The sequence below is a fragment of the Oncorhynchus clarkii genome, chromosome 12, assembly GCF_045791955.1.
Source record: "Oncorhynchus clarkii lewisi isolate Uvic-CL-2024 chromosome 12, UVic_Ocla_1.0, whole genome shotgun sequence".
In the NCBI taxonomy this organism is placed as follows: domain Eukaryota; kingdom Metazoa; phylum Chordata; class Actinopteri; order Salmoniformes; family Salmonidae; genus Oncorhynchus; species Oncorhynchus clarkii.
The window spans coordinates 88,034,346-88,061,682 of record NC_092158.1 but is presented as its reverse complement, the minus strand read 5'-3'; the positions used below and the strand labels follow the sequence as shown (position 1 = coordinate 88,061,682).

General features: G+C 42.8%; 1 protein-coding gene across 3 annotated transcripts; it reads right to left on the bottom strand.

The window, feature by feature from the left end:
* Positions 1 to 10: 10 nt before the first annotated feature.
* On the bottom strand, positions 11 to 22,199 carry LOC139421590 (medium-chain acyl-CoA ligase ACSF2, mitochondrial-like). Of its 3 annotated transcripts, none has more exons than XM_071172636.1 (17): positions 22,090 to 22,199; positions 20,690 to 20,861; positions 18,429 to 18,624; positions 17,804 to 17,932; positions 17,653 to 17,706; positions 17,112 to 17,230; positions 14,845 to 15,007; positions 7,010 to 7,105; positions 6,765 to 6,913; positions 6,498 to 6,589; positions 3,058 to 3,134; positions 2,856 to 2,963; positions 2,528 to 2,679; positions 2,250 to 2,391; positions 2,029 to 2,139; positions 287 to 355; positions 11 to 180 (listed from the first exon to the last, which is right to left on the bottom strand). In XM_071172636.1, the coding sequence occupies exons 2-17, from the start codon at positions 20,845 to 20,847 to the stop codon at positions 130 to 132; spliced, it is 1,866 nt and encodes a 621-aa protein (XP_071028737.1). In that variant the 5' UTR covers positions 20,848 to 20,861; positions 22,090 to 22,199; the 3' UTR covers positions 11 to 129. The 3 variants fall into 3 exon arrangements, with proteins under 3 accessions (XP_071028737.1, XP_071028738.1, XP_071028741.1); XM_071172637.1 differs by having other exon boundaries at positions 22,016 to 22,109; XM_071172640.1 differs by having other exon boundaries at positions 21,507 to 22,091.
* Positions 22,200 to 27,337: the final 5,138 nt, after the last annotated feature.

Sequence of the window (27,337 nt, the reverse complement as noted above, 5' to 3'; positions counted from 1 at the left end):
GAGCTTAGACTTTATTTTTGCTCTTGGTTTTATTGAAATATAGCAATATATTGCTGTAACAGACACAGAGCCTTTGTAACCAATCTCTCTCCAACTGGAACCAATAGTCTGTCTAGGTCCCTCTGTCCATCACAGACCCAGCTTCTTCTCCATCTCCTCCCTCAGTTTGATCTTTTGGACCTAGGAAAGGACAAACAGAAGTGATCAACACAGTCGTCTGTGCTGGTATTAATATCATTAACCTGGATAACCTGATTTGTTTAGTGTTGTCATGAAGCCATCCTACCTTTCCAGAGGCAGTCAGTGGATAGCTGTCCACAAACACCACATAGTGGGGGATCTTGAAGTGAGAAATCTGGAGCAAGTATAAATAGTTAATCTTCTCATTCACATAAGACATGTTGCCGATGCTTGGTAATGATGGACTGACCGAAAGACTAGTTAAAACGACTTCAACCCAGTGGGATAACCATCTGGTTAACACGACTTCAACCCAGTGGGATAACCATCTGGTTAAAACGACTTCAACCCAGTGGGATAACCATCTGGTTAAAACGACTTCAACCCAGTGGGATAACCATCTGGTTAAAATGACTTCAACCCAGTGGGATAACCATCTGGTTAAAACGACTTCAACCCAGTGGGATAACCATCTGGTTAAAACGACTTCAACCCAGTGGGATAACCATCTGGTTAACACGACTTCAACCCAGCGGGATAAACATCTGGTTAACACGACTTCAACTCAGTGGGATAAACATCTGGTTAAAACGACTTCAACCCAGTGGGATAACCATCTGGGATAACCATCTGGTTAAAACAACTTCAACCCAGTGGGATAACACGACTTCAACTCAGTGGGATAAACATCTGGTTAACACGACTTCAACCCAGTGGGATAACCATCTGGTTAACACGACTTCAACCCAGTGGGATAACCATCTGGTTAAAACGACTTCAACCCAGTGGGATAACCATCTGGTTAAAACGACTTCAACCCAGTGGGATAACCATCTGGTTAAAACGACTTCAACCCAGTGGGATAACCATCTGGTTAAAACGACTTCAACCCAGTGGGATAACCATCTGGTTAAAACGACTTCAACCCAGTGGGATAACCATCTGGTTAAAACGACTTCAACCCAGTGGGATAACCATCTGGTTAAAACGACTTCAACCCAGTGGGATAACCATCTGGTTAAAACGACTTCAACCCAGTGGGATAACCATCTGGTTAAAACGACTTCAACCCAGTGGGATAACCATCTGGTTAAAACGACTTCAACCCAGTGGGATAACCATCTGGTTAAAACGACTTCAACCCAGTGGGATAACCATCTGGTTAAAACGACTTCAACCCAGTGGGATAACCATCTGGTTAAAACGACTTCAACCCAGTGGGATAACCATCTGGTTAAAACGACTTCAACCCAGTGGGATAACCATCTGGTTAAAACGACTTCAACCCAGTGGGATAACCATCTGGTTAAAACGACTTCAACCCAGTGGGATAACCATCTGGTTAAAACGACTTCAACCCAGTGGGATAACCATCTGGTTAAAACGACTTCAACCCAGTGGGATAACCATCTGGTTAAAACGACTTCAACCCAGTGGGATAACCATCTGGTTAAAACGACTTCAACCCAGTGGGATAACCATCTGGTTAAAACGACTTCAACCCAGTGGGATAACCATCTGGTTAAAACGACTTCAACCCAGTGGGATAACCATCTGGTTAAAACGACTTCAACCCAGTGGGATAACCATCTGGTTAAAACGACTTCAACCCAGTGGGATAACCATCTGGTTAAAACGACTTCAACCCAGTGGGATAACCATCTGGTTAAAACGACTTCAACCCAGTGGGATAACCATCTGGTTAAAACGACTTCCACCCAGTGGGATAACCATCTGGTTAAAACGACTTCCACCCAGTGGGATAACCATCTGGTTAAAACGACTTCCACCCAGTGGGATAACTATCTTGTGTTCAATCCCCAGGTGACTTGTTCCTTTCTGTCTCACCTGTCCCTTGCAGAAGTTTCTGATCTCCTCTCTGCTACAGTCCAGTCCCTCCTTCAGTCTGATACAGGCACACACCTGTTCCCCCAACCTCTCATCTCTCACGCCAATCACCTGGGGAGAAAGAGAGGTGGACAGGACAGGGAGAGAATATAAACACCTGGGCCTCCTGTACGTTGGGATGGTTCTCACCTGGGCCTCCTGTACGTTGGGATGGTTCTCACCTGGGCCTCCTGTACGTTGGGATGGGTGTGAAGGAACTTCTCTATCTCAGCAGGGTAGATGTTCTCTCCTCCACGTATAATCATGTCCTTTATACGTCCCACTATACGGCAGTACCCAAACCTGTCCAGACTGGCTATGTCACTGTGGAGACATTCACAGTTGATGCTCGCGCTCACTTTTCATCTGTTGCTGTCTGGGTCTCTGTTTGTTTCTCTGTGTGTCTTTATCTCTCGCTCGCTCCCTCCATCTCTTTCTCTCTCTCCATCTCATTTCTTACCCGGTTCTGTACCAGCGGTCTTTGGCGATAGCCTCACTGGTCTTGTCTGGGTCGTCCCAGTACTCCAGCATAACAGAGTAAGCTCTGATCAGCAGCTCTCCTGGATCCCCCAGAGGAACCACCTCTCCAGAGGACACATCCACCACCTTCGCCTGGCCAGGAGAACACAGGTAGGGTTTCATGTGTGTTTTAAAGAAGGAGGAATATAAACATTACACATACTGCATGTAGATGAATTAGGACCCTGACATTAGACACATGACTCTCTCTCCTCTCACTTGCTCGCTCACACACACACACACGTCTGGTGTCAGTTAAGGTTTGATACCTCAGCGTGGTTCAGGATACATCCCACTGTCTCGGTCTTCAGTTCCTCGTTGTCTCGTGGGTAACCAACAAATGCCGCAGGGCTGTTCTCTGTGGTCCCATAGCCTATCTGATGTTACCAAGGGAGCGTTGTGTTACCCCATACAGATTATAAAGTATATTATACACACACACAGACAGAGAAAAAGATGGGAAGGACTTACTATCATATCCTTGACATTCATATCAGTTCTGAGTTTCCTCATGACTTCAGGAGGACAAAGAGACCCACCCGTAAACCCTGGAACACAACAACATAAATCACAACCACCCTTCCTGGGCACAAATACTATTACTGTATTACTAATACATTATACTATTGCAATCTGCAGTTGAAAAATAAAACAAATTGACACCCCGCCACTGTTTTGGTAAAAATCTGAGGGATGGGGGCGGAGACATGTAACCACTCTCACATTCATAGAAAGAGCTATGGATGAAAGGACCGACAATCCATAATATACAAATGATTGTTTTAGGAGCGATCCATAATATACAAATGATTGTTTTAGGAGCAATCCATAATATACAAATGATTGTTTTAGGAGCAATCCATAATATACAAATGATTGTTTTAGGAGGGCACCAGACAGAGACCATTTAGTTGCAGTTTGTGACCCTTTGACTTGGCTGTGGATGGAGAAAAACTGCTGGTCACCTCACTCACAACTTCTTATTGTTTTGGATAAAATCCTGATTTGGTCAAGCAGTACGCCTAAAGTGAATTGAGTCCTGCCATGAAAGTGTCCATTTCACCAGGGCCAGCTGCTGTGATGAGCCAGCCACGCCCTCTCCTTCCAAATATCTATTTAGTGGAAGAGAAAAATGATTTCTTTCAAAATGCAGTTGTGGGAAAAACACAAGTTTTGAAAACATGTTAGTTGAAGAGGGGAAGGGTCTCAGCTTTCTATGGGTATGATCACTATTTCTCAACTCTCAACATAGAGCGACAGGCACTGTTTTAAAAAACGACATTTCTGTTCTGTCTTTGAGAAGCAGAGAGCGTGAGATACACGTTGGCGCCGAGTCCTAGTAGATGGATTGTTTTTAGGGCATTCAATTTACTGCAATTAATCAATTACACAGCTAACCATCAGCAATATTCACAGTTAGCGATCTAGCTAATGTGTTTTGAGTTAGTGGTGAAACTCCCAAATGAATTAGCCTATTAGCTAGTGCACACAAACATGTAGGCCAATGGATCTCTATTGAGCAAAAACCAATCTGACATTTCCAGAGCCCTAGTTTGACAATAAAATAAAAATATAGCAACAATCAGCTAATTGACGCTTCGCTAAGCCTCGCCCCAGAATGTTGGGCAACCAATCGCAGCGTTCCAATGCTTGCTACTGTGATTCCTGAAATGCGGAGCCTTTTGGAGGATCTTTCTAAGTGATTATTTTCTTACATTGTTTGCTAACTCAGCTGGTTAGCTAGCTCTGTCTCATTGACCACCAAACATTGCTAATGCTAGCTAGCTACTTTATATAACTTGTTTTCTCTAAATGTATGTAAGCCAGCAAAGTTTGCCATATTATGAATTCAACTCATATCTGTTGTCGACATCAGGATACGATTTGAGAACACTAGTTATGTCCAAAAGTGGTTGGTAGCTTTGACTGCCTACTGACAGTGAATTCAGAGCCATTCAGTGGCTAGCCACACTACAAACCTAATTTGACCAGGTTCCCCGTGAAGCATTTATAATGACAGTCCATCACAACATATCAGAGAGCTTCCTAATTAGTAAGGGTCATCTGTGTTTAATTTATGTCAGCGGTTTGGGGGGGGGGGCTTAGCGAATGGTTTAGGTTGCAGATCAAAATGACCTGAATCATGCATTACTGCTTGGACATGTTTGATTGAAAAATGTATTTATTTAATCATACCACCTTTTTAATCCACAGTGAATTACTTTATAAGATGATTATAAAGTGTTTCTATTGAGTAACAAAATATTGGTGCAACCAAATCATGAACTGGTGCCACCAGCTGAAAACCATAGCAGCGCCAGAGACCCTGACTGAAAACCATAGCAGCGCCAGAGACCCTGACTGAAAACCATAGCAGCGCCAGAGACCCTGACTGAAAACCATAGCGGCACCAGAGACCCTGACTGAAAACCATAGCGGCACCAGAGACCCTGACTGAAAACCATAGCGGCACCAGAGACCCTGACTGAAAACCATAGCGGCACCAGAGACCCTGACTGAAAACCATAGCGGCACCAGAGACCCTGACTGAAAACCATAGCGGCACCAGAGACCCTGACTGAAAACCATAGCGGCACCAGAGACCCTGACTGAAAACCATAGCAGCACCAGAGACCCTGACTGAAAACCATAGCAGCACCAGAGACCCTGACTGAAAACCATAGCGGCACCAGAGACCCTGACTGAAAACCATAGCAGCACCAGAGACCCTGACTGAAAACCATAGCGGCACCAGAGACCCTGACTGAAAACCATAGCGGCACCAGAGACCCCGACTGAAAACCATAGCGGCACCAGAGACCCCGACTGAAAACCATAGCGGCGCCAGAGACCCCGACTGAAAACCATAGCGGAGCCAGAGACCCCGACTGAAAACCATAGCGGAGCCAGAGACCCTGACTGAAAACCATAGCGGCACCAGAGACCCCGACTGAAAACCATAGCGGAGCCAGAGACCCCGACTGAAAACCATAGCGGAGCCAGAGACCCCGACTGAAAACCATAGCGGAGCCAGAGACCCTGACTGAAAACCATAGCGGAGCCAGAGACCCTGACTGAAAACCATAGCGGAGCCAGAGACCCCGACTGAAAACCATAGCGGAGCCAGCGACACCAACCGAAAATGTTAGTCAAGAGCCTCAAAACATTTTCACTTAGGGGTGTACTCACTTTTGTTGCCAGCGGTTTAGACATTAATGGCTGTGTGTTGAGTTATTTTGAGGGGACAGCAAATGTACACTGTTGTACACTCAATGCTTTACATTGTAGCAAAGTGTCATTTCTTCAGTGTTATCACATGAAAATATTTACTCAAATATTTACAAAAAGAGCCTCAAACATGGTTAAAACAGGGTTAAAACAGGGTAAAACAGGGTTAAAACAGGGTTAAAACAGGGTTAAAACAGGGTAAAACAGGGTAAAACAGGGTAAAGCAGGGTTAAAGCAGGGTTAAAGCAGGGTTAAAGCAGGTTAAAGCAGGGTTAAAGCAGGGTTAAAGCAGGGTTAAAGCAGGGTTAAAGCAGGGTTAAAACAGGGTTAAAGCAGGGTTAAAACAGGAGTAAAACAGGGTTAAAACAGGAGTAAAACAGGTTCAAACAGGGTTAAAACAGGGCTCCAGACTAACATTTACACCGTTTACAAACATTGGAGTAAAACAGGCTCATATTTTGGTGTGACAGCTAAAGTGAAGCTCAAGAGGTATTTGTATGTTATAATCTTCAAGAATCAATGGGTACATGAATTTAATATAATATTTAATACGTCCAAAAAATGGATGTAGCAACTGCAAATGACCCCTTTCAGCTTAAACTTTACCACAGTAATCCAGTTTATTTTAATGTATTTCCAGCCATCCAACAACAGTCTACACAAACAAACCTCAAATCTCTCACCAGATTCAACTGATGACAGGTCATAGTTGTGTAGGTCAGGCTGTCCAAGCATGTCAATGTACATGGTAGGAGTTCCGTAGAGGAAATTACACCTGAAACAGAGAACATATAGAGAGGTATTTAGTGTAATATAGAGGTTCATTCTCAATGTGCTCAGTGGCAGCTATTTATATTATTCTTATTACAACACACTGACATGAAATATCTCTATTGTAAGTCTCCAGGATGTGTAAGTCACTTAAGGAAGAGGTTCCTAAACTTTACTACCTTTCATTCTGAATGGCCTCCAGGTTGGCACGGCTGTCATACCCAGCAGAGGGGAAGACCAGGGTGATGCCATGCAGTGCCATGCACATCCCTCCGATCACTGAGCCTATGCAGTGGTACAGAGGAACAGGAACACACGCTCTTATAGGCTGAGGGGGAAGCAACAAGAGTAGAGGTTACATGAGAAAAGTAGAGAGAGAGCCACAGCGAGAGAGAGATGATAATAGTCTCATGTCTCCACTGACCTTCCAGTTGAATCCCAGACGAAGACCCACAAAATAGGCGTTGTTGACGATGTTGTGGTGGGAGAGGGTGGCACCTTTAGGATTTCCTGTTGTTCCCTAGAGAACAGTAGACATCAGACAGACTAATACTGTTGTTCTCTACAGACCAGTAGACATCAGACAGACTAATACTGTTGTTCTCTACAGACCAGTAGACATCAGACAGACTAATACTGTTGTTCTCTACAGACCAGTAGACAGACTAATACTGTTGTTCCCTACAGACCAGTAGACATCAGACAGACTAATACTGTTGTTCTCTACAGACCAGTAGACATCAGACAGACTAATACTGTTGTTCTCTACAGACCAGTAGACAGACTAATACTATTGTTCTCTACAGACCAGTAGACATCAGACAGACTGATACTGTTGTTCCCTACAGACCAGTAGACAGACTGATACTGTTGTTCCCTACAGACCAGTAGACATCAGACAGACTAATACTGTTGTTCTCTACAGACCAGTAGACAGACTAATACTGTTGTTCTCTACAGACCAGTAGACATCAGACAGACTAATACTGTTGTTCTCTACAGACCAGTAGACATCAGACAGACTAATACTGTTGTTCTCTACAGACCAGTAGACATCAGACAGACTAATACTGTTGTTCTCTACAGACCAGTAGACATCACAGACTAATACTGTTGTTCTCTACAGACCAGTAGACATCAGACAGACTAATACTGTTGTTCTCTACAGACCAGTAGACATCGGACAGACTGATACTGTTGTTCTCTACAGACCAGTAGACATCAGACAGACTAATACTGTTGTTCCCTACAGACCAGTAGACATCAGACAGACTGATACTGTTGTTCTCTACAGACCAGTAGACAGACTAATACTGTTGTTCTCTACAGACCAGTAGACAGACTAATACTGTTGTTCCCTACAGACCAGTAGACATCAGACAGACTAATACTGTTGTTCTCTACAGACCAGTAGGCATCAGACAGACTGATACTGTTGTTCTCTACAGACCAGTAGACATCAGACAGACTAATACTGTTGTTCTCTACAGACCAGTAGACATCAGACAGACTGATACTTTTGTTCCCTACAGACCAGTAGACAGACTGATACTGTTGTTCTCTACAGACCAGTAGACAGACTAATACTGTTGTTCTCTACAGACCAGTAGACAGACTAATACTGTTGTTCCCTCCAGACCAGTAGACATCAGACAGACTGATACTGTTGTTCCCTACAGACCAGTAGACATCAGACAGACTAATACTGTTGTTCCCTACAGACCAGTAGACATCAGACAGACTGATACTGTTGTTCTCTACAGACCAGTAGACATCAGACAGACTGATACTGTTGTTCCCTACAGACCAGTAGACATCAGACAGACTAATACTGTTGTTCTCTACAGATCAGTAGACATCAGACAGACTGATACTGTTGTTCCCTCCAGACCAGTAGACATCAGACAGACTGATACTGTTGTTCCCTACAGACCAGTAGACATCAGACAGACTAATACTGTTGTTCCCTACAGACCAGTAGACAGACTGATACTGTTGTTCCCTACAGACATCAGACAGACTAATACTGTTGTTCTCTACAGACCAGTAGACATCAGACAGACTAATACTGTTGTTCCCTACAGACCAGTAGACATCAGACAGACTAATACTGTTGTTCTCTACAGACCAGTAGACATCAGACAGACTGATACTGTTGTTCTCTACAGACCAGTAGACATCAGACAGACTAATACTGTTGTTCTCTACAGACCAGTAGACATCAGACAGACTAATACTGTTGTTCCCTACAGATCAGTAGACATCAGACAGACTGATACTGTTGTTCTCTACAGACCAGTAGACATCAGACAGACTGATACTTTTGTTCCCTACAGACCAGTAGACAGACTGATACTGTTGTTCTCTACAGACCAGTAGACAGACTAATACTGTTGTTCTCTACAGACCAGTAGACAGACTAATACTGTTGTTCCCTCCAGACCAGTAGACATCAGACAGACTGATACTGTTGTTCCCTACAGACCAGTAGACATCAGACAGACTAATACTGTTGTTCCCTACAGACCAGTAGACATCAGACAGACTGATACTGTTGTTCTCTACAGACCAGTAGACATCAGACAGACTGATACTGTTGTTCCCTACAGACCAGTAGACATCAGACAGACTAATACTGTTGTTCTCTACAGATCAGTAGACATCAGACAGACTGATACTGTTGTTCCCTCCAGACCAGTAGACATCAGACAGACTGATACTGTTGTTCCCTACAGACCAGTAGACATCAGACAGACTAATACTGTTGTTCCCTACAGACCAGTAGACAGACTGATACTGTTGTTCCCTACAGACATCAGACAGACTAATACTGTTGTTCTCTACAGACCAGTAGACATCAGACAGACTGATACTGTTGTTCTCTACAGACCAGTAGACATCAGACAGACTGATACTGTTGTTCCCTACAGACCAGTAGACATCAGACAGACTAATACTGTTGTTCTCTACAGATCAGTAGACATCAGACAGACTGATACTGTTGTTCCCTCCAGACCAGTAGACATCAGACAGACTGATACTGTTGTTCCCTACAGACCAGTAGACATCAGACAGACTAATACTGTTGTTCCCTACAGACCAGTAGACAGACTGATACTGTTGTTCCCTACAGACATCAGACAGACTAATACTGTTGTTCTCTACAGACCAGTAGACATCAGACAGACTAATACTGTTGTTCCCTACAGACCAGTAGACATCAGACAGACTAATACTGTTGTTCTCTACAGACCAGTAGACATCAGACAGACTGATACTGTTGTTCTCTACAGACCAGTAGACATCAGACAGACTAATACTGTTGTTCTCTACAGACCAGTAGACATCAGACAGACTAATACTGTTGTTCCCTACAGATCAGTAGACATCAGACAGACTGATACTGTTGTTCTCTACAGACCAGTAGACATCAGACAGACTAATACTGTTGTTCTCTACAGACCAGTAGACAGACTAATACTGTTGTTCTCTACAGACCAGTAGACAGACTAATATTGTTGTTCCCTACAGACCAGTAGACATCAGACTAATACTGTTGTTCCCTACAGACCAGTAGACATCAGACAGACTAATACTGTTGTTCTCTACAGACCAGTAGACATCAGACAGACTGATACTGTTGTTCTCTACAGACCAGTAGACATCAGACAGACTGATACTGTTGTTCTCTACAGACCAGTAGACATCAGACTAATACTGTTGTTCCCTACAGACCAGTAGACATCAGACAGACTAATACTGTTGTTCCCTACAGACCAGTAGACATCAGACAGACTAATACTGTTGTTCTCTACAGACCAGTAGACATCAGACAGACTAATACTGTTGTTCCCTACAGACCAGTAGACATCAGACAGACTGATACTGTTGTTCCCTACAGACCAGTAGACATCAGACAGACTAATACTGTTGTTCTCTACAGACCAGTAGACATCAGACTAATACTGTTGTTCCCTACAGACCAGTAGACATCAGACAGACTAATACTGTTGTTCTCTACAGACCAGTAGACATCAGACAGACTAATACTGTTGTTCCCTACAGACCAGTAGACATCAGACAGACTAATACTGTTGTTCTCTACAGACCAGTAGACATCAGACAGACTAATACTGTTGTTCCCTACAGATCAGTAGACATCAGACAGACTAATACTGTTGTTCCCTACAGATCAGTAGACATCAGACAGACTAATACTGTTGTTCTCTACAGACATCTGATAGACTGATACTGTTGTTCCCTACAGACCAGTAGACAGACTAATACTGTTGTTCCCTACAGACCAGTAGACATCAGACAGACTGATACTGTTGTTCTCTACAGACCAGTAGACAGACTAATACTGTTGTTCCCTACAGACCAGTAGACAGACTAATACTGTTGTTCCCTACAGACCAGTAGACATCAGACAGAATAATACTGTTGTTCCCTACAGACCAGTAGACAGACTAATACTGTTGTTCTCTACAGACCAGTAGACAGACTAATACTGTTGTTCCCTACAGACCAGTAGACAGACTAATACTGTTGTTCCCTACAGACCAGTAGACATACTAATACTGTTGTTCTCTACAGACCAGTAGACATCAGACAGACTAATACTGTTGTTCTCTACAGACCAGTAGACAGACTGATACTGTTGTTCTCTACAGACCAGTAGACATCAGACAGACTAATACTGTTGTTCCCTACAGACCAGTAGACATCAGACAGACTAATACTGTTGTTCCCTACAGACCAGTAGACATCAGACAGACTGATACTGTTGTTCTCTACAGACCAGTAGACAGACTGATACTGTTGTTCTCTACAGACCAGTAGACATCAGACAGACTAATACTGTTGTTCTCTACAGACCAGTAGACAGACTAATACTGTTGTTCCCTACAGACCAGTAGACATCAGACAGACTAATACTGTTGTTCCCTACAGACCAGTAGACAGACTAATACTGTTGTTCTCTACAGACCAGTAGACATCAGACAGACTAATACTGTTGTTCTCTACAGACCAGTAGACAGACTAATACTGTTGTTCTCTACAGACCAGTAGACAGACTAATATTGTTGTTCCCTACAGACCAGTAGACATCAGACTAATACTGTTGTTCCCTACAGACCAGTAGACATCAGACAGACTAATACTGTTGTTCTCTACAGACCAGTAGACATCAGACAGACTGATACTGTTGTTCTCTACAGACCAGTAGACATCAGACAGACTGATACTGTTGTTCTCTACAGACCAGTAGACATCAGACTAATACTGTTGTTCCCTACAGACCAGTAGACATCAGACAGACTAATACTGTTGTTCCCTACAGACCAGTAGACATCAGACAGACTAATACTGTTGTTCTCTACAGACCAGTAGACATCAGACAGACTAATACTGTTGTTCCCTACAGACCAGTAGACAGACTGATACTGTTGTTCCCTACAGACATCAGACAGACTAATACTGTTGTTCTCTACAGACCAGTAGACATCAGACAGACTAATACTGTTGTTCCCTACAGACCAGTAGACATCAGACAGACTAATACTGTTGTTCTCTACAGACCAGTAGACATCAGACAGACTGATACTGTTGTTCTCTACAGACCAGTAGACATCAGACAGACTAATACTGTTGTTCTCTACAGACCAGTAGACATCAGACAGACTAATACTGTTGTTCCCTACAGATCAGTAGACATCAGACAGACTGATACTGTTGTTCTCTACAGACCAGTAGACATCAGACAGACTAATACTGTTGTTCTCTACAGACCAGTAGACAGACTAATACTGTTGTTCTCTACAGACCAGTAGACAGACTAATATTGTTGTTCCCTACAGACCAGTAGACATCAGACTAATACTGTTGTTCCCTACAGACCAGTAGACATCAGACAGACTAATACTGTTGTTCTCTACAGACCAGTAGACATCAGACAGACTGATACTGTTGTTCTCTACAGACCAGTAGACATCAGACAGACTGATACTGTTGTTCTCTACAGACCAGTAGACATCAGACTAATACTGTTGTTCCCTACAGACCAGTAGACATCAGACAGACTAATACTGTTGTTCCCTACAGACCAGTAGACATCAGACAGACTAATACTGTTGTTCTCTACAGACCAGTAGACATCAGACAGACTAATACTGTTGTTCCCTACAGACCAGTAGACATCAGACAGACTGATACTGTTGTTCCCTACAGACCAGTAGACATCAGACAGACTAATACTGTTGTTCTCTACAGACCAGTAGACATCAGACTAATACTGTTGTTCCCTACAGACCAGTAGACATCAGACAGACTAATACTGTTGTTCTCTACAGACCAGTAGACATCAGACAGACTAATACTGTTGTTCCCTACAGACCAGTAGACATCAGACAGACTAATACTGTTGTTCTCTACAGACCAGTAGACATCAGACAGACTAATACTGTTGTTCCCTACAGATCAGTAGACATCAGACAGACTAATACTGTTGTTCCCTACAGATCAGTAGACATCAGACAGACTAATACTGTTGTTCTCTACAGACATCTGATAGACTGATACTGTTGTTCCCTACAGACCAGTAGACAGACTAATACTGTTGTTCCCTACAGACCAGTAGACATCAGACAGACTGATACTGTTGTTCTCTACAGACCAGTAGACAGACTAATACTGTTGTTCCCTACAGACCAGTAGACAGACTAATACTGTTGTTCCCTACAGACCAGTAGACATCAGACAGAATAATACTGTTGTTCCCTACAGACCAGTAGACAGACTAATACTGTTGTTCTCTACAGACCAGTAGACAGACTAATACTGTTGTTCCCTACAGACCAGTAGACAGACTAATACTGTTGTTCCCTACAGACCAGTAGACATACTAATACTGTTGTTCTCTACAGACCAGTAGACATCAGACAGACTAATACTGTTGTTCTCTACAGACCAGTAGACAGACTGATACTGTTGTTCTCTACAGACCAGTAGACATCAGACAGACTAATACTGTTGTTCCCTACAGACCAGTAGACATCAGACAGACTAATACTGTTGTTCCCTACAGACCAGTAGACATCAGACAGACTGATACTGTTGTTCCCTACAGACCAGTAGACATCAGACAGACTGATACTGTTGTTCTCTACAGACCAGTAGACAGACTGATACTGTTGTTCTCTACAGACCAGTAGACATCAGACAGACTAATACTGTTGTTCTCTACAGACCAGTAGACAGACTAATACTGTTGTTCCCTACAGACCAGTAGACATCAGACAGACTAATACTGTTGTTCCCTACAGACCAGTAGACAGACTAATACTGTTGTTCTCTACAGACCAGTAGACATCAGACAGACTATTACTGTTGTTCCCTACAGACCAGTAGACATCAGACAGACTAATACTGTTGTTCCCTACAGACATCAGACAGACTAATACTGTTGTTCTCTACAGACCAGTAGACATCAGACAGACTAATACTGTTGTTCCCTACAGACCAGTAGACAGACTAATACTGTTGTTCTCTACAGACCAGTAGACAGACTAATACTGTTGTTCCCTACAGACCAGTAGACAGACTAATACTGTTGTTCCCTACAGACCAGTAGACATCAGACAGACTAATACTGTTGTTCTCTACAGACCAGTAGACATCAGACAGACTAATACTGTTGTTCTCTACAGACCAGTAGACATCAGACAGACTAATACTGTTGTTCCCTACAGACCAGTAGACATCAGACAGACTAATACTGTTGTTCTCTACAGACCAGTAGACATCAGACAGACTAATACTGTTGTTCCCTACAGACCAGTAGACATCAGACAGACTAATACTGTTGTTCTCTACAGACCAGTAGACAGACTAATACTCAGACATAAACAATGAATACCTGTTGGTGTGTTTTGTGTGTCGGTGAGGGTAATGACATACTGTGTTAATAATGTATTGATATGTGTGAGCTGTGCAGTACAGTATTACTGCTCCAGGGGGCGCTGCACTGCAGCTGATCCTGTTCTTCCATTACCTCGTGTGTGTGTGTGTGTGTTTGTGTGTGTGTTTGTGTGTGTGTTTGTGTGTGTGTGTGTGTATGGGGTTGTGGGCTGATTTCCCAGACACAGATTAAGCCTAGTCCAATGGAGATCACTATGGAAAGTGCTTTGTCCAAGACTTGGTTTAATCTGTGTCCAGGAAATCAGCCGTAAAGTATTCTTCTTTCAACAGGAGACCTACGGATGTGAACTGTATGTTGATGGGGTCGTCGAAGGACAGTTTGGTCTGCAGGTCCTGCAGCTCCTGGTGGTGCTGTCTGCTTCCAGCCTGCATCACATCCTCTACATGTACAGTCCCTGTCTGTCTGCTGTCTGTCACAATCACCATACGCAGGTCTGGTAGTCTGCCAGGAGGAACACAGTAGGTTAACATTACAGTAACACAATGACCTTTACATTACAGTAACATTACAGTAACACAATGACCATTACATTACAGTAACACAATGACCATTACATTACAGTAACATTACAGTAACACTGTCAGTAACGTTACAGTAACACAATGACCATTACATTACAGCAACACAATGATAGTAACATTACAGTAACAGCCTTCATTAGGTCCTCTACTGTCCCTGTCTGTCACCATCACCATACACAGACACTGAGGTTCCATTTACAGGTAAATAGACATCCACTGGTGGTAATATTTCTTATTCAGAGTCGATCCAGCAGAGTTCCTGTGTTCCCTTCTACTGTGTTTCACATTAGCCAATAATTATAATACACAATTTCTGATATACAGTATCACATGCCTTACTTTTATGCTCCTGCATCAGTAAGCAGGAAGTGCATCACCTATGTCTCTACTTCCTTTCCTTTCAATTAGGCTGGTTTGGATTTGTCCCTGGCCAAAATGGCTGCCATTATCATACCATTCAGGAACTTTGAGGGTTTATGACATAGCCCTTCTAGTAATTTAATGGGATCTCTACTATGGCTATAAATATGTTAGCCAACCTGTTCAGGGTTCTATATCTATGATGTTAGCTATCCTGCTAGGTACTTGTTTACTTCATGGTGCAGTAATACAATATTAACACACCTGTCTGTTGACTCAGTCATGATGCAGCAATACAATATGTCTGTTAACTCAGTCATGATGCAGTAATACAATATGTCTGTTGACTCAGTCATGATGCAGTAATACAATATGTCTGTTAACTCAGTCATGATGCAGTAATACAATATGTCTGTTGACTCAGTCATGATGCAGTAATACAATATGTCTGTTGACTCAGTCATGATGCAGTAGTACAATATGTCTGTTGACTCAGTCATGATGCAGTAGTACAATATGTCTGTTGACTCAGTCATGATGCAGTAATACAATATTAACATACCTGTCTGTTGACTCAGCCATGATGCAGTAATACAATATGTCTGTTAACTCAGTCATGATGCAGTAATACAATATGTCTGTTGACTCAGTCATGATGCAGTAATACAATATGTCTGTTAACTCAGTCATGATGCAGTAGTACAATATTAACATACCTGTCTGTTAACTCAGTCATGATGCAGTAATACAATATTAACATACCTGTCTGTTGACTCAGTCATGATGCAGTAATACAATATTAACATACCTGTCTGTTGACTCAGTCATGATGCAGTAATACAATATTAACATACCTGTCTGTTAACTCAGTCATGATGCAGTAATACAATATGTCTGTTGACTCAGTCATGATGCAGTAATACAATATGTCTGTTGACTCAGCCATGATGCAGTAATACAATATTAACATACCTGTCTGTTGACTCAGTCATGATGCAGTAGTACAATATTAACATACCTGTCTGTTGACTCAGTCATGATGCAGTAGTACAATATTAACATACCTGTCTGTTGACTCAGTCATGATGCAGTAATACAATATTAACATACCTGTCTGTTAACTCAGTCATGATGCAGTAGTACAATATGTCTGTTAACTCAGTCATGATGCAGTAGTACAATATGTCTGTTGACTCAGTCATGATGCAGTAATACAATATGTCTGTTAACTCAGTCATGATGCAGTAGTACAATATTAACATACCTGTCTGTTGACTCAGCCATGATGCAGTAATACAATATGTCTGTTGACTCAGTCATGATGCAGTAGTACAATATTAACATACCTGTCTGTTAACTCAGCCATGATGCAGTAGTACAATATGTCTGTTGACTCAGTCATGATGCAGTAGTACAATATGTCTGTTGACTCAGTCATGATGCAGTAATACAATATGTCTGTTAACTCAGTCATGATGCAGTAATACAATATGTCTGTTGACTCAGTCATGATGCAGTAATACAATATTAACATACCTGTCTGTTAACTCAGTCATGATGCAGTAATACAATATTAACATACCTGTCTGTTAACTCAGCCATGATGCAGTAGTACAATATGTCTGTTAACTCAGCCATGATGCAGTAATACAATATTAACATACCTGGAGCTCCTGAAGACCCCTGACTCTGCTGTGTCCATCTCTGGGCAGATCTGTCTCAGCGTGTCACAGAACCTCTGGGTCTTAAACTGGTTGGGACACACCACAGCATTACACTGCACCTACAGAGACAGAGAGAACAGAACCTCTGGGTCTTAAACTGGGTGGGACACACCACAGCTTTACACTGCACCTACAGAGACAGAGAGAACAGAACCTCTGGGTCATAAACTGGGTGGGACACACCACAGCTTTACACTGCACCTACAGAGACAGAGAGAACAGAACCTCTGGGTCATAAACTGGGTGGGACACACCACAGCTTTACACTGCACCTACAGAGACAGAGAGAACAGAACCTCTGGGTCTTAAACTGGGTGGGACACACCACAGCATTACACTGCACCTACAGAGACAGAGAGAACAGAACCTCTGGGTCTTAAACTGGGAAGGACACAGACAGCACCAGGGTCAGGATCAGTTCAGCTATTCATTCAGTCAATCCAGGAAGTGTAAAACAACGCGGTTCTGGATAAGAACAAACCTTCCCCAGGGTGAACTCCAGCTCCTTCAGCTGATAGGCTGGGTTTATCGACACCTGTAGAGATTAGAACAATACTTTAATATTAGGACCAATAGATCCTAACAGATAATACATGTTCATTTTAGAATCTAATATAATAGCTCATCTTCACCAGTATGATGCCAGCCTTGGCTGTGGCGAACTGAAACAGGATCCAGTGGTATGTGTTGGGCCCCCAGACTCCTAGTCTGTCCCCTCTCTTCAGACCCAGGGCCAGGAGACCTGCAGCGGCCTGGTCAACCTGGGGAGGAGGGAGACCATGACCCAGGAAGCTGTTTATATGTCTCTGTTGTTTCACCATGGATGTCCTAGTTAGCAGGCCTCAGGGTGTTACACCATGGATGTCCTAGTTAGCAGGCCTCAGGGTGTTACACCATGGATGTCCTAGTTAGCAGACCTCACGGTGTTACACCATGGATGTCCTAGTTAGCAGGCCTCAGGGACAGATTTTCCCTATTTCCTCCATGTTACTGTCTGTCTGCTTAGATGTTTAACTAGTGGTAATCAATTGTTTCCCAACAATACACTGACACATAATGGTTATGTTACTATTGGTAAACCACCAATCAGATGCACTGACAGATAATAGTTATGTTACTATTTGGTAAACCACCAATCAGATGCACTGACAGATAGTCCTGCTGAATGTGCTTTGAGTGGGTACAAAGGTAACGGCCTAACAATGATCTCTAGATATGATGAAATAGATTAGAAGAGAGGGTGGATGGAAGACCTACGTCCTGCTGAAACTGGGAGAAGGTCTTACGGACTCCATCCTGCACGAACACCAGGGCCTCTCTGTGGGGCCAGCGGTCAGCTGCCGCCTGCAAACTCTGACCCACCGTCTGGCTCAGCAGGGACACTGAGGAGGCCCCATGGACGTAGCTGAAGCTCTGCCCTGGGACCATGGGGGGACTGTCCACATGGAGGGATCTGTTGAGGGACAGACATGAACAGTAGACAGAGGTCAAATACATGAGGGAAATAGTTGGAAGCTGTTTTTAGGGGCACTTGATAACACGGAGTTTGGACATAGAGGACTATTTAATTGGTTCCATTGTACCAGGCAAACTACAGTAGACTGTAGTTGACCAAAGTCTGATACAGAGAGAGACAAAGAGGGAATAAAAACAGAGAGATGGGTTGGAACAGAGAGATGGGTTGGAACAGAGAGAGATGGGTTGGTACACAGAGAAACATGGGTTGGTATACAGAGAGACATGGGTTGGTATACAGAGAGAGATGGGTTGGTACACAGAGAGACATGGGTTAGTACAGAGTGACATGGGTTGGTACACAGAGACATGGGTTGGAACAGAGAGACATGGGTTGGAACAGAGAGACATGGGTTGGAACAGAGAGACATGGGTTGGTACACAGAGAGACATGGGTTGGAACAGGGAGACATGGGTTGGTACACAGAGAGATGGGTTGGAACAGAGACACATGGGTTGGTACACAGAGACACATGGGTTGGTACACAGAGACACATGGGTTGGTACACAGAGACACATGGGTTGGAACACAGAGACACATGGGTTGGAACAGAGAGAGATGGGTTGGAACTAGAGGTCGACCGATTAATCGGAATGGCCGATTTCAAGTTCATAACAATCAGACATTTTTGGACACCGATTTTGATTTATTTTTTTTACACCTTTATTTAATCTTTATTTAACTAGGCAAGTCAGTTAAGAACACATTCTTATTTTCAATGAAAGCCTAGGAACTGTGGGTTAACTGCCTCGTTCAGGGGCAGAACGACAGATTTTCACCTTGTCAGCTCGGGGGATCCAATCTTGCAACCTTACAGTTAACTAGTTCTTGTGCACTCCACAAGGATACTGCCTGTTACGCGAATGCAGTAAGCCAAGGTAAGTTGCTAGCTAGCATTAAACTTATCTTGTAAAAACAATCAATCAACCAATCATAATCACTATTGCTCCTCGCTCCTCCCTGGGCTCGAACCAGGAACACGACGACAACAGCCACCATCAAAGCAGCGTTACCCATGCAGAGCAAGGGGAACAACTACTAGAAGGCTCAGAGCGAGTGATGTTTGAAATGCTATTAGCGTGCGCTAACTAGCTAGCCATTTTCACTTCGGTTACATGAGCCTCATCTCGGGAGTTGATAGGCTTGAAGTGATACAGCGCAAGAAGAGCTGCCGGTAAAACGCACGAAAGTGCTGTTTGAATGAATGTTTACATGCCTGCTTCTGCCTACCACCGCTCAGTCAGATACTTAGATACTTGTATGCTTAGTCAGATTATATGCAACTCAAGGCACGCTAGATCATATCTAGTAATATCATCAACCATGTGTAGCTAACTAGTGATTATGATTGATTGTTTTTTATAAGAAATGTAATGCTAGCTAGCAACTTACCTTGGTTTACTGCATTCACGTAACAGGCAGTCTCCTTGTGGAGTGCAACGAGAGAGGCAGGTCGTTATTGCGTTGGACTAGTTAACTGTAAGGTTGCAAGATGGGATTCCCCAGGCTGACAAGGTACAAATCTGTCGTTCAGTTAACCCACTGTTCCTAGGCCGTCATTGAAAATAAGAATGTATTCTTAACTGACTTACCTAGTTAAATAAAATTATAAAAATATATATATATTTGTTTTTAAATCAGCAAATCGGCACCCAAAAATATCGATTTCCGATTGTTATGAAAACTTGAAATCGGCCCCAATTAATCAGCCATTCCGATGAATCGGTCGACCTCTAGTCTGAATACTAGTCAAGACACAGGCCATCAGGTCCATACTCTACAGTTGACGGATCATAACGATCACTGCAACTGTAATTGACTACATTGAAATGGGATTGACCCCAACTAGTGGTGTGCTCTATAGGTCTGAATGACAAAATGTAATCTACAATCTATGTCAAAGGTCAGAGGTGGGCTTTAGAAAGGAAACACAACTTGCAAAATGACAGAAATAATCCAGCTAGTCTGTTTATGTCTGACAATGTGAAGAGAGCTGACCTACCTACAGCACAAGGTTGGGTTCCCAGGTGTCCATGTCTTCTGTAGTGAGGAGACCACCTGTACAGGTTGTAACACAGCCCTTCTAGAGAACACACTGAGCTGTCTGAGGCGAGTTGCCCTGGACCTCAGTAGCGAGGAGCTGATCCACACCGCTGACATGGCCTCAGTCAGCTCTGAAAATAACACCCAATTTATTATGTTCTGAATCCATTTAGACCCTTGTTAAAAATGTTGGCATAAAATCTTCCTAGAATTCAGAAAAACATGAGAAGGGACATGTACAAATGCAGATTTTGGGCATTTTAGAAAGTCTTTATTCATATTATAAAAGTCATTTATTAGATTTTTCCATGTGGTTTCTATTAAGAGGGGCACTTATAAATGTAACAGGTTTTTGAAATTCAATATTGGGGCACAATTATTATGTAAAATATCAAAGGAAAGCAAAAGGCACTCTATTCGTGGAATGACCCATCTAGAATCTATAAAGTCGATGACCATTGAAATGCATTGGGTTTTAAGCTAATATTGGTTGCAGTACAACAAGTATGAATAGTATCAAAACAGGAACCTGCACATTCTAAAGTTGGATAACTTTTGATAACTTATGTGCTTTCAGCATGCACATGACAAATAGGTGTCAGATTTCCCGCAAGCACATTAATAAGAAGTATGTCGAATTTCTAAATCAGTTCTTTCTTTCAGCAAGCGCATCTATCTAAAATCATTTCGCGGCTGTATAGCAAACTCAATGCAACACATTTACTGTGAACATTTACTTCTGAATAACACGTCATTACAAAATAGATTACTCGCACTTTTTCTTATTTTGGCTTGGTAATGGGTAGGCTATCGCTAGGTCGTTACACATAACTTCCATGCTGGTTTGAAAACTCTTGTTAGACTGCAGAATAGACAAACAAAACCTTTTTACTAGGCCCAATTAGCGTGTCACTGGGGAATAATCATCAGGTAATCATCATTTAGTGTTTGTTATTTTAGCCATCTGGCCGCAGGCCTGATTGTTGGCTCGACATCTTACTGTAACATTAGGAGTTAATACACCGTACTGGCACTGGTTTATATTATTAAATTAACGCTTTCAAAATGTTTCTGTTACATCAAATCTCTGTTAGGCTTCATCATCATGTCACATCACGAACGACAATCAAAAAATGAAAAAGGATTGATCATCTCTGACCGACGCGATTTACAGGCCTCAAGAAATCAATCACTCTGGAATTCTAGATCTTTGGATAATACCGCTGTCTGCGCCCTATCATCTTTGCATGATAAACTATTGTAACTTTTATGAACATATCCTTACAGTAAATTACAAAATGTGCTCTAACTTCAGAAAACTTTTCTCCGATCATTCAAGTATAACATAAGTTTCCCTACCAGAAAACACGCAATACCGTAAAGTGTTGTGTATTCGCGCACAGAAATTCAGGAGGAAACTGAAGAACGGATGGCTGAACGATGTTTAGGCTTGACCGCGTTTTGGAAGTGTCCGCTCACTTGCCCGCAGTGACTTTCCTGGTACAACCTGTTACGAAACATGACGTGCGGAATCTGCTTGCGCACGTCCTGATTGCGCACATCCTGATTGCGCACATCCAACATAAATACCCAGCTGTCAAGGCGGGTAGATTAAAATGTCTTTATTTTCTGGCTAGGTAGCAAGCTATTTTCTTATTTGGAATATGTTTTTAGAAGCTATTGTCCAAATCACTGTTATTAAGAGTTTTCTACAACTCTAACTTTGTAGTCTGATGCTATTTACAGAAATCGATTACGCTCAAATCAAATGTATTTATAAAGCCCTTCTTACATCAGCTGATACCTCAAAGTGCTATACAGAAACCCAGCCTAAAACCCCAAACAGCAAGCAATGCAGGTGTAGAAGCACCTAAGCTACGCTAAGTTGTTTTGCAAGCTATTTTTAAGTTAGCTCGATTCTTCTGTATAGAGACATAGCTAGCTGGCATAATCATTAGACAAGGAATCCTTCACCTGCTAAGACCTAGCAACTGACATAAATCTCAGTATTTATTGATCACCCAGTTATATCTGTAGTTTTTGTAGAAGCACGACTGAAGTAGAACATAATTTGTTTAGCTTTTGCATTGCCTGCATTCTTTGAATCTGTACTGCACTTTGATTAAAGTAAAGCCCGTCTAAAACCATTTACAATTGTCTGTCCCCACTCCCAGTTAGACGGGGTACCTACGAGCGTCATTCTGCTTCACAATACCCTTGGGTACGTAAAGTAGTGATTTTACGTCACGCTGTAAAACATACATCCACTCACTTTAGGTTTGAGGGAAAGATGAACGGAGCAAAGTAGAGAGAGATCCTTGATTGAAACCCTTCTCCAGAGCGCTCAGGACCTCAGACTGGGGCAAAGGTTCACCTTCTAACAGGACAACAACCCTAAGCACACAGCCAAGACAACACAGGAGTGGCTTCGGGATAAGTCTCTGAATGTCCTTGAGTGGCCCTGCCAGAGCCCGGGCTTGAACCTGTTCTAACATCTCTGGAGAGACCTGACAGAGCTTGAGAGGATCTGCAGAGCAGAATGGGAGAAACTCCCAAATATAGGTGTGCCAAACTTGTAGTGTCATACCCAAGAAGACTTGAGGCTGTAATCAAAGGATAACATGCTAATTAACAGGGATGTTAACCGTTTTGTGCACACAGTTTGAAAGAAATAAGCTTTTTGTGCATCTGGAACATTTCTGGGATCTTTTTTTCAGCGCATGAAAGATGGGACCAACACTTTAGATGCTGCATTTATATTTTATTTCAGTATAATATAATCATAGTACATGTATGTTACCCCTCCTAAACCTCTACAGTCCTGTTATGTTACCCCTCCTAAACCTCTACAGTCCTGTTGTTATGTTACCCCTCCTAAACCTCTACAGTCCTGTTGTTATGTTACCCCTCCTAAACCTCTACAGTCCTATTGTTATGTTACCCCTCCTAAACCTCTACAGTCCTGTTATGTTACCCCTCCTAAACATCTACAATCCTGTTATGTTACCCCTCCTAAACCTCTACAGTCCTGTTGTTATGTTACCCCTCCTAAACCTCTACAGTCCTGTTATGTTACCCCTCCTAAACCTCTACAGTCCTGTTATGTTACCCCTCCTAAACCTCTACAGTCCTGTTATGTTACCCCTCCTAAACCTCTACAGTCCTGTTATGTTACCCCTCCTAAACCTCTACAGTCCTGTTGTTATGTTACCCCTCCTAAACATCTACAGTCCTGTTGTTATGTTACCCCTCCTAAACCTCTACAGTCCTGTTATGTTACCCCTCTTAAACCTCTACAATCCTGTTATGTTACCCCTCCTAAACCTCTACAGTCCTGTTGTTATGTTACCCCTCCTAAACCTCTACAGTCCTGTTATGTTACCCCTCCTAAACCTTTACAGTCCTGTTATGTTACCCCTCCTAAACCTTTACAGTCCTGTTATGTTACCCCTCCTAAACCTCTACAGTCCTGTTATGTTACCCCTCCTAAACCTCTACAGTCCTGTTGTTATGTTACCCCTCCTAAACCTCTACAGTCCTGTTATGTTACCCCTCCTAAACCTCTACAATCCTGTTATGTTACCCCTCCTAAACCTCTACAATCCTGTTATGTTACCCCTCCTAAACCTCTACAATCCTGTTATGTTACCCCTCCTAAACCTCTACAGTCCTGTTATGTTACCCCTCCTAAACCTCTACAGTCCTGTTATGTTACCCCTCCTAAACCTCTACAATCCTGTTATGTTACCCCTCCTAAACCTCTACAATCCTGTTATGTTACCCCTCCTAAACCTCTACAATCCTGTTATGTTACCCCTCCTAAACCTCTACAATCCTGTTATGTTACCCCTCCTAAACCTCTACAGTCCTGTTATGTTACCCCTCCTCCTAAACCTCTACAGTCCTGTTATGTTACCCCTCCTAAACCTCTACAGTCCTGTTGTTATGTTACCCCTCCTAAACCTCTACAGTCCTGTTGTTATGTTACCCCTCCTAAACCTCTACAGTCCTATTGTTATGTTACCCCTCCTAAACCTCTACAGTCCTGTTATGTTACCCCTCCTAAACATCTACAATCCTGTTATGTTACCCCTCCTAAACCTCTACAGTCCTGTTATGTTACCCCTCCTAAACCTCTACAATCCTGTTATGTTACCCCTCCTAAACCTCTACAATCCTGTTATGTTACCCCTCCTAAACCTCTACAATCCTGTTATGTTACCCCTCCTAAATCTCTACAGTCCTGTTATGTTACCCCTCCTAAACCTCTACAGTCCTGTTATGTTACCCCTCCTAAACCTCTACAATCCTGTTATGTTACCCCTCCTAAACCTCTACAATCCTGTTATGTTACCCCTCCTAAACCTCTACAATCCTGTTATGTTACCCCTCCTAAACCTCTACAGTCCTGTTATGTTACCCCTCCTAAACCTCTACAGTCCTGTTGTTATGTTACCCCTCCTAAACCTCTACAGTCCTGTTGTTATGTTACCCCTCCTAAACCTCTACAGTCCTGTTGTTATGTTACCCCTCCTAAACCTCTACAGTCCTGTTATGTTACCCCTCCTAAACCTCTACAGTACTGTTATGTTACCCCTCCTAAACCTCTACAGTCCTGTTGTTATGTTACCCCTCCTAAACATCTACAGTCCTGTTGTTATGTTACCCCTCCTAAACCTCTACAGTCCTGTTGTTATGTTACCCCTCCTAAACCTCTACAGTCCTGTTATGTTACCCCTCCTAAACCTCTACAGTCCTGTTATGTTACCCCTCCTAAACCTCTACAGTCCTGTTATGTTACCCCTCCTAAACCTCTACAGTCCTGTTGTTATGTTACCCCTCCTAAACATCTACAGTCCTGTTGTTATGTTACCCCTCCCAAACCTCTACAGTCCTGTTATGTTACCCCTCTTAAACCTCTACAATCCTGTTATGTTACCCCTCCTAAACCTCTACAGTCCTGTTGTTATGTTACCCCTCCTAAACCTCTACAGTCCTGTTATGTTACCCCTCCTAAACCTTTACAGTCCTGTTATGTTACCCCTCCTAAACCTTTACAGTCCTGTTATGTTACCCCTCCTAAACCTCTACAGTCCTGTTATGTTACCCCTCCTAAACCTCTACAGTCCTGTTATGTTACCCCTCCTAAACCTCTACAATCCTGTTATGTTACCCCTCCTAAACCTCTACAATCCTGTTATGTTACCCCTCCTAAACCTCTACAATCCTGTTATGTTACCCCTCCTAAACCTCTACAGTCCTGTTATGTTACCCCTCCTAAACCTCTACAGTCCTGTTATGTTACCCCTCCTAAACCTCTACAATCCTGTTATGTTACCCCTCCTAAACCTCTACAATCCTGTTATGTTACCCCTCCTAAACCTCTACAATCCTGTTATGTTACCCCTCCTAAACCTCTACAGTCCTGTTATGTTACCCCTCCTAAACCTCTACAGTCCTGTTGTTATGTTACCCCTCCTAAACCTCTACAGTCCTGTTGTTATGTTACCCCTCCTAAACCTCTACAGTCCTGTTGTTATGTTACCCCTCCTAAACCTCTACAGTCCTGTTATGTTACCCCTCCTAAACCTCTACAGTCCTGTTGTTATGTTACCCCTCCTAAACCTCTACAGTCCTGTTGTTATGTTACCCCTCCTAAACCTCTACAGTCCTGTTGTTATGTTACCCCTCCTAAACCTCTACAGTCCTGTTGTTATGTTACCCCTCCTAAACCTCTACAGTCCTATTGTTATATTACCCCTCCTAAACCTCTACAGTCCTGTTATGTTACCCCTCCTAAACATCTACAATCCTGTTATGTTACCCCTCCTAAACCTCTACAGTCCTGTTATGTTACCCCTCCTAAACCTCTACAGTCCTGTTGTTATGTTACCCCTCCTAAACCTCTACAGTCCTGTTATGTTACCCCTCCTAAACCTCTACAATCCTGTTATGTTACCCCTCCTAAACCTCTACAATCCTGTTATGTTACCCCTCCTAAACCTCTACAATCCTGTTATGTTACCCCTCCTAAACCTCTACAGTCCTGTTATGTTACCCCTCCTAAACCTCTACAGTCCTGTTATGTTACCCCTCCTAAACCTCTACAGTCCTGTTGTTATGTTACCCCTCCTAAACCTCTACAGTCCTGTTATGTTACCCCTCCTAAACCTCTACAGTCCTGTTGTTATGTTACCCCTCCTAAACCTCTACAGTCCTGTTATGTTACCCCTCCTAAACCTCTACAATCCTGTTATGTTACCCCTCCTAAACCTCTACAATCCTGTTATGTTACCCCTCCTAAACCTCTACAATCCTGTTATGTTACCCCTCCTAAACCTCTACAATCCTGTTATGTTACCCCTCCTAAACCTCTACAGTCCTGTTATGTTACCCCTCCTAAACCTCTACAGTCCTGTTGTTATGTTACCCCTCCTAAACCTCTACAGTCCTGTTGTTATGTTACCCCTCCTAAACCTCTACAGTCCTGTTGTTATGTTACCCCTCCTAAACCTCTACAGTCCTGTTATGTTACCCCTCCTAAACCTCTACAGTCCTGTTGTTATGTTACCCCTCCTAAACCTCTACAGTCCTATTGTTATGTTAC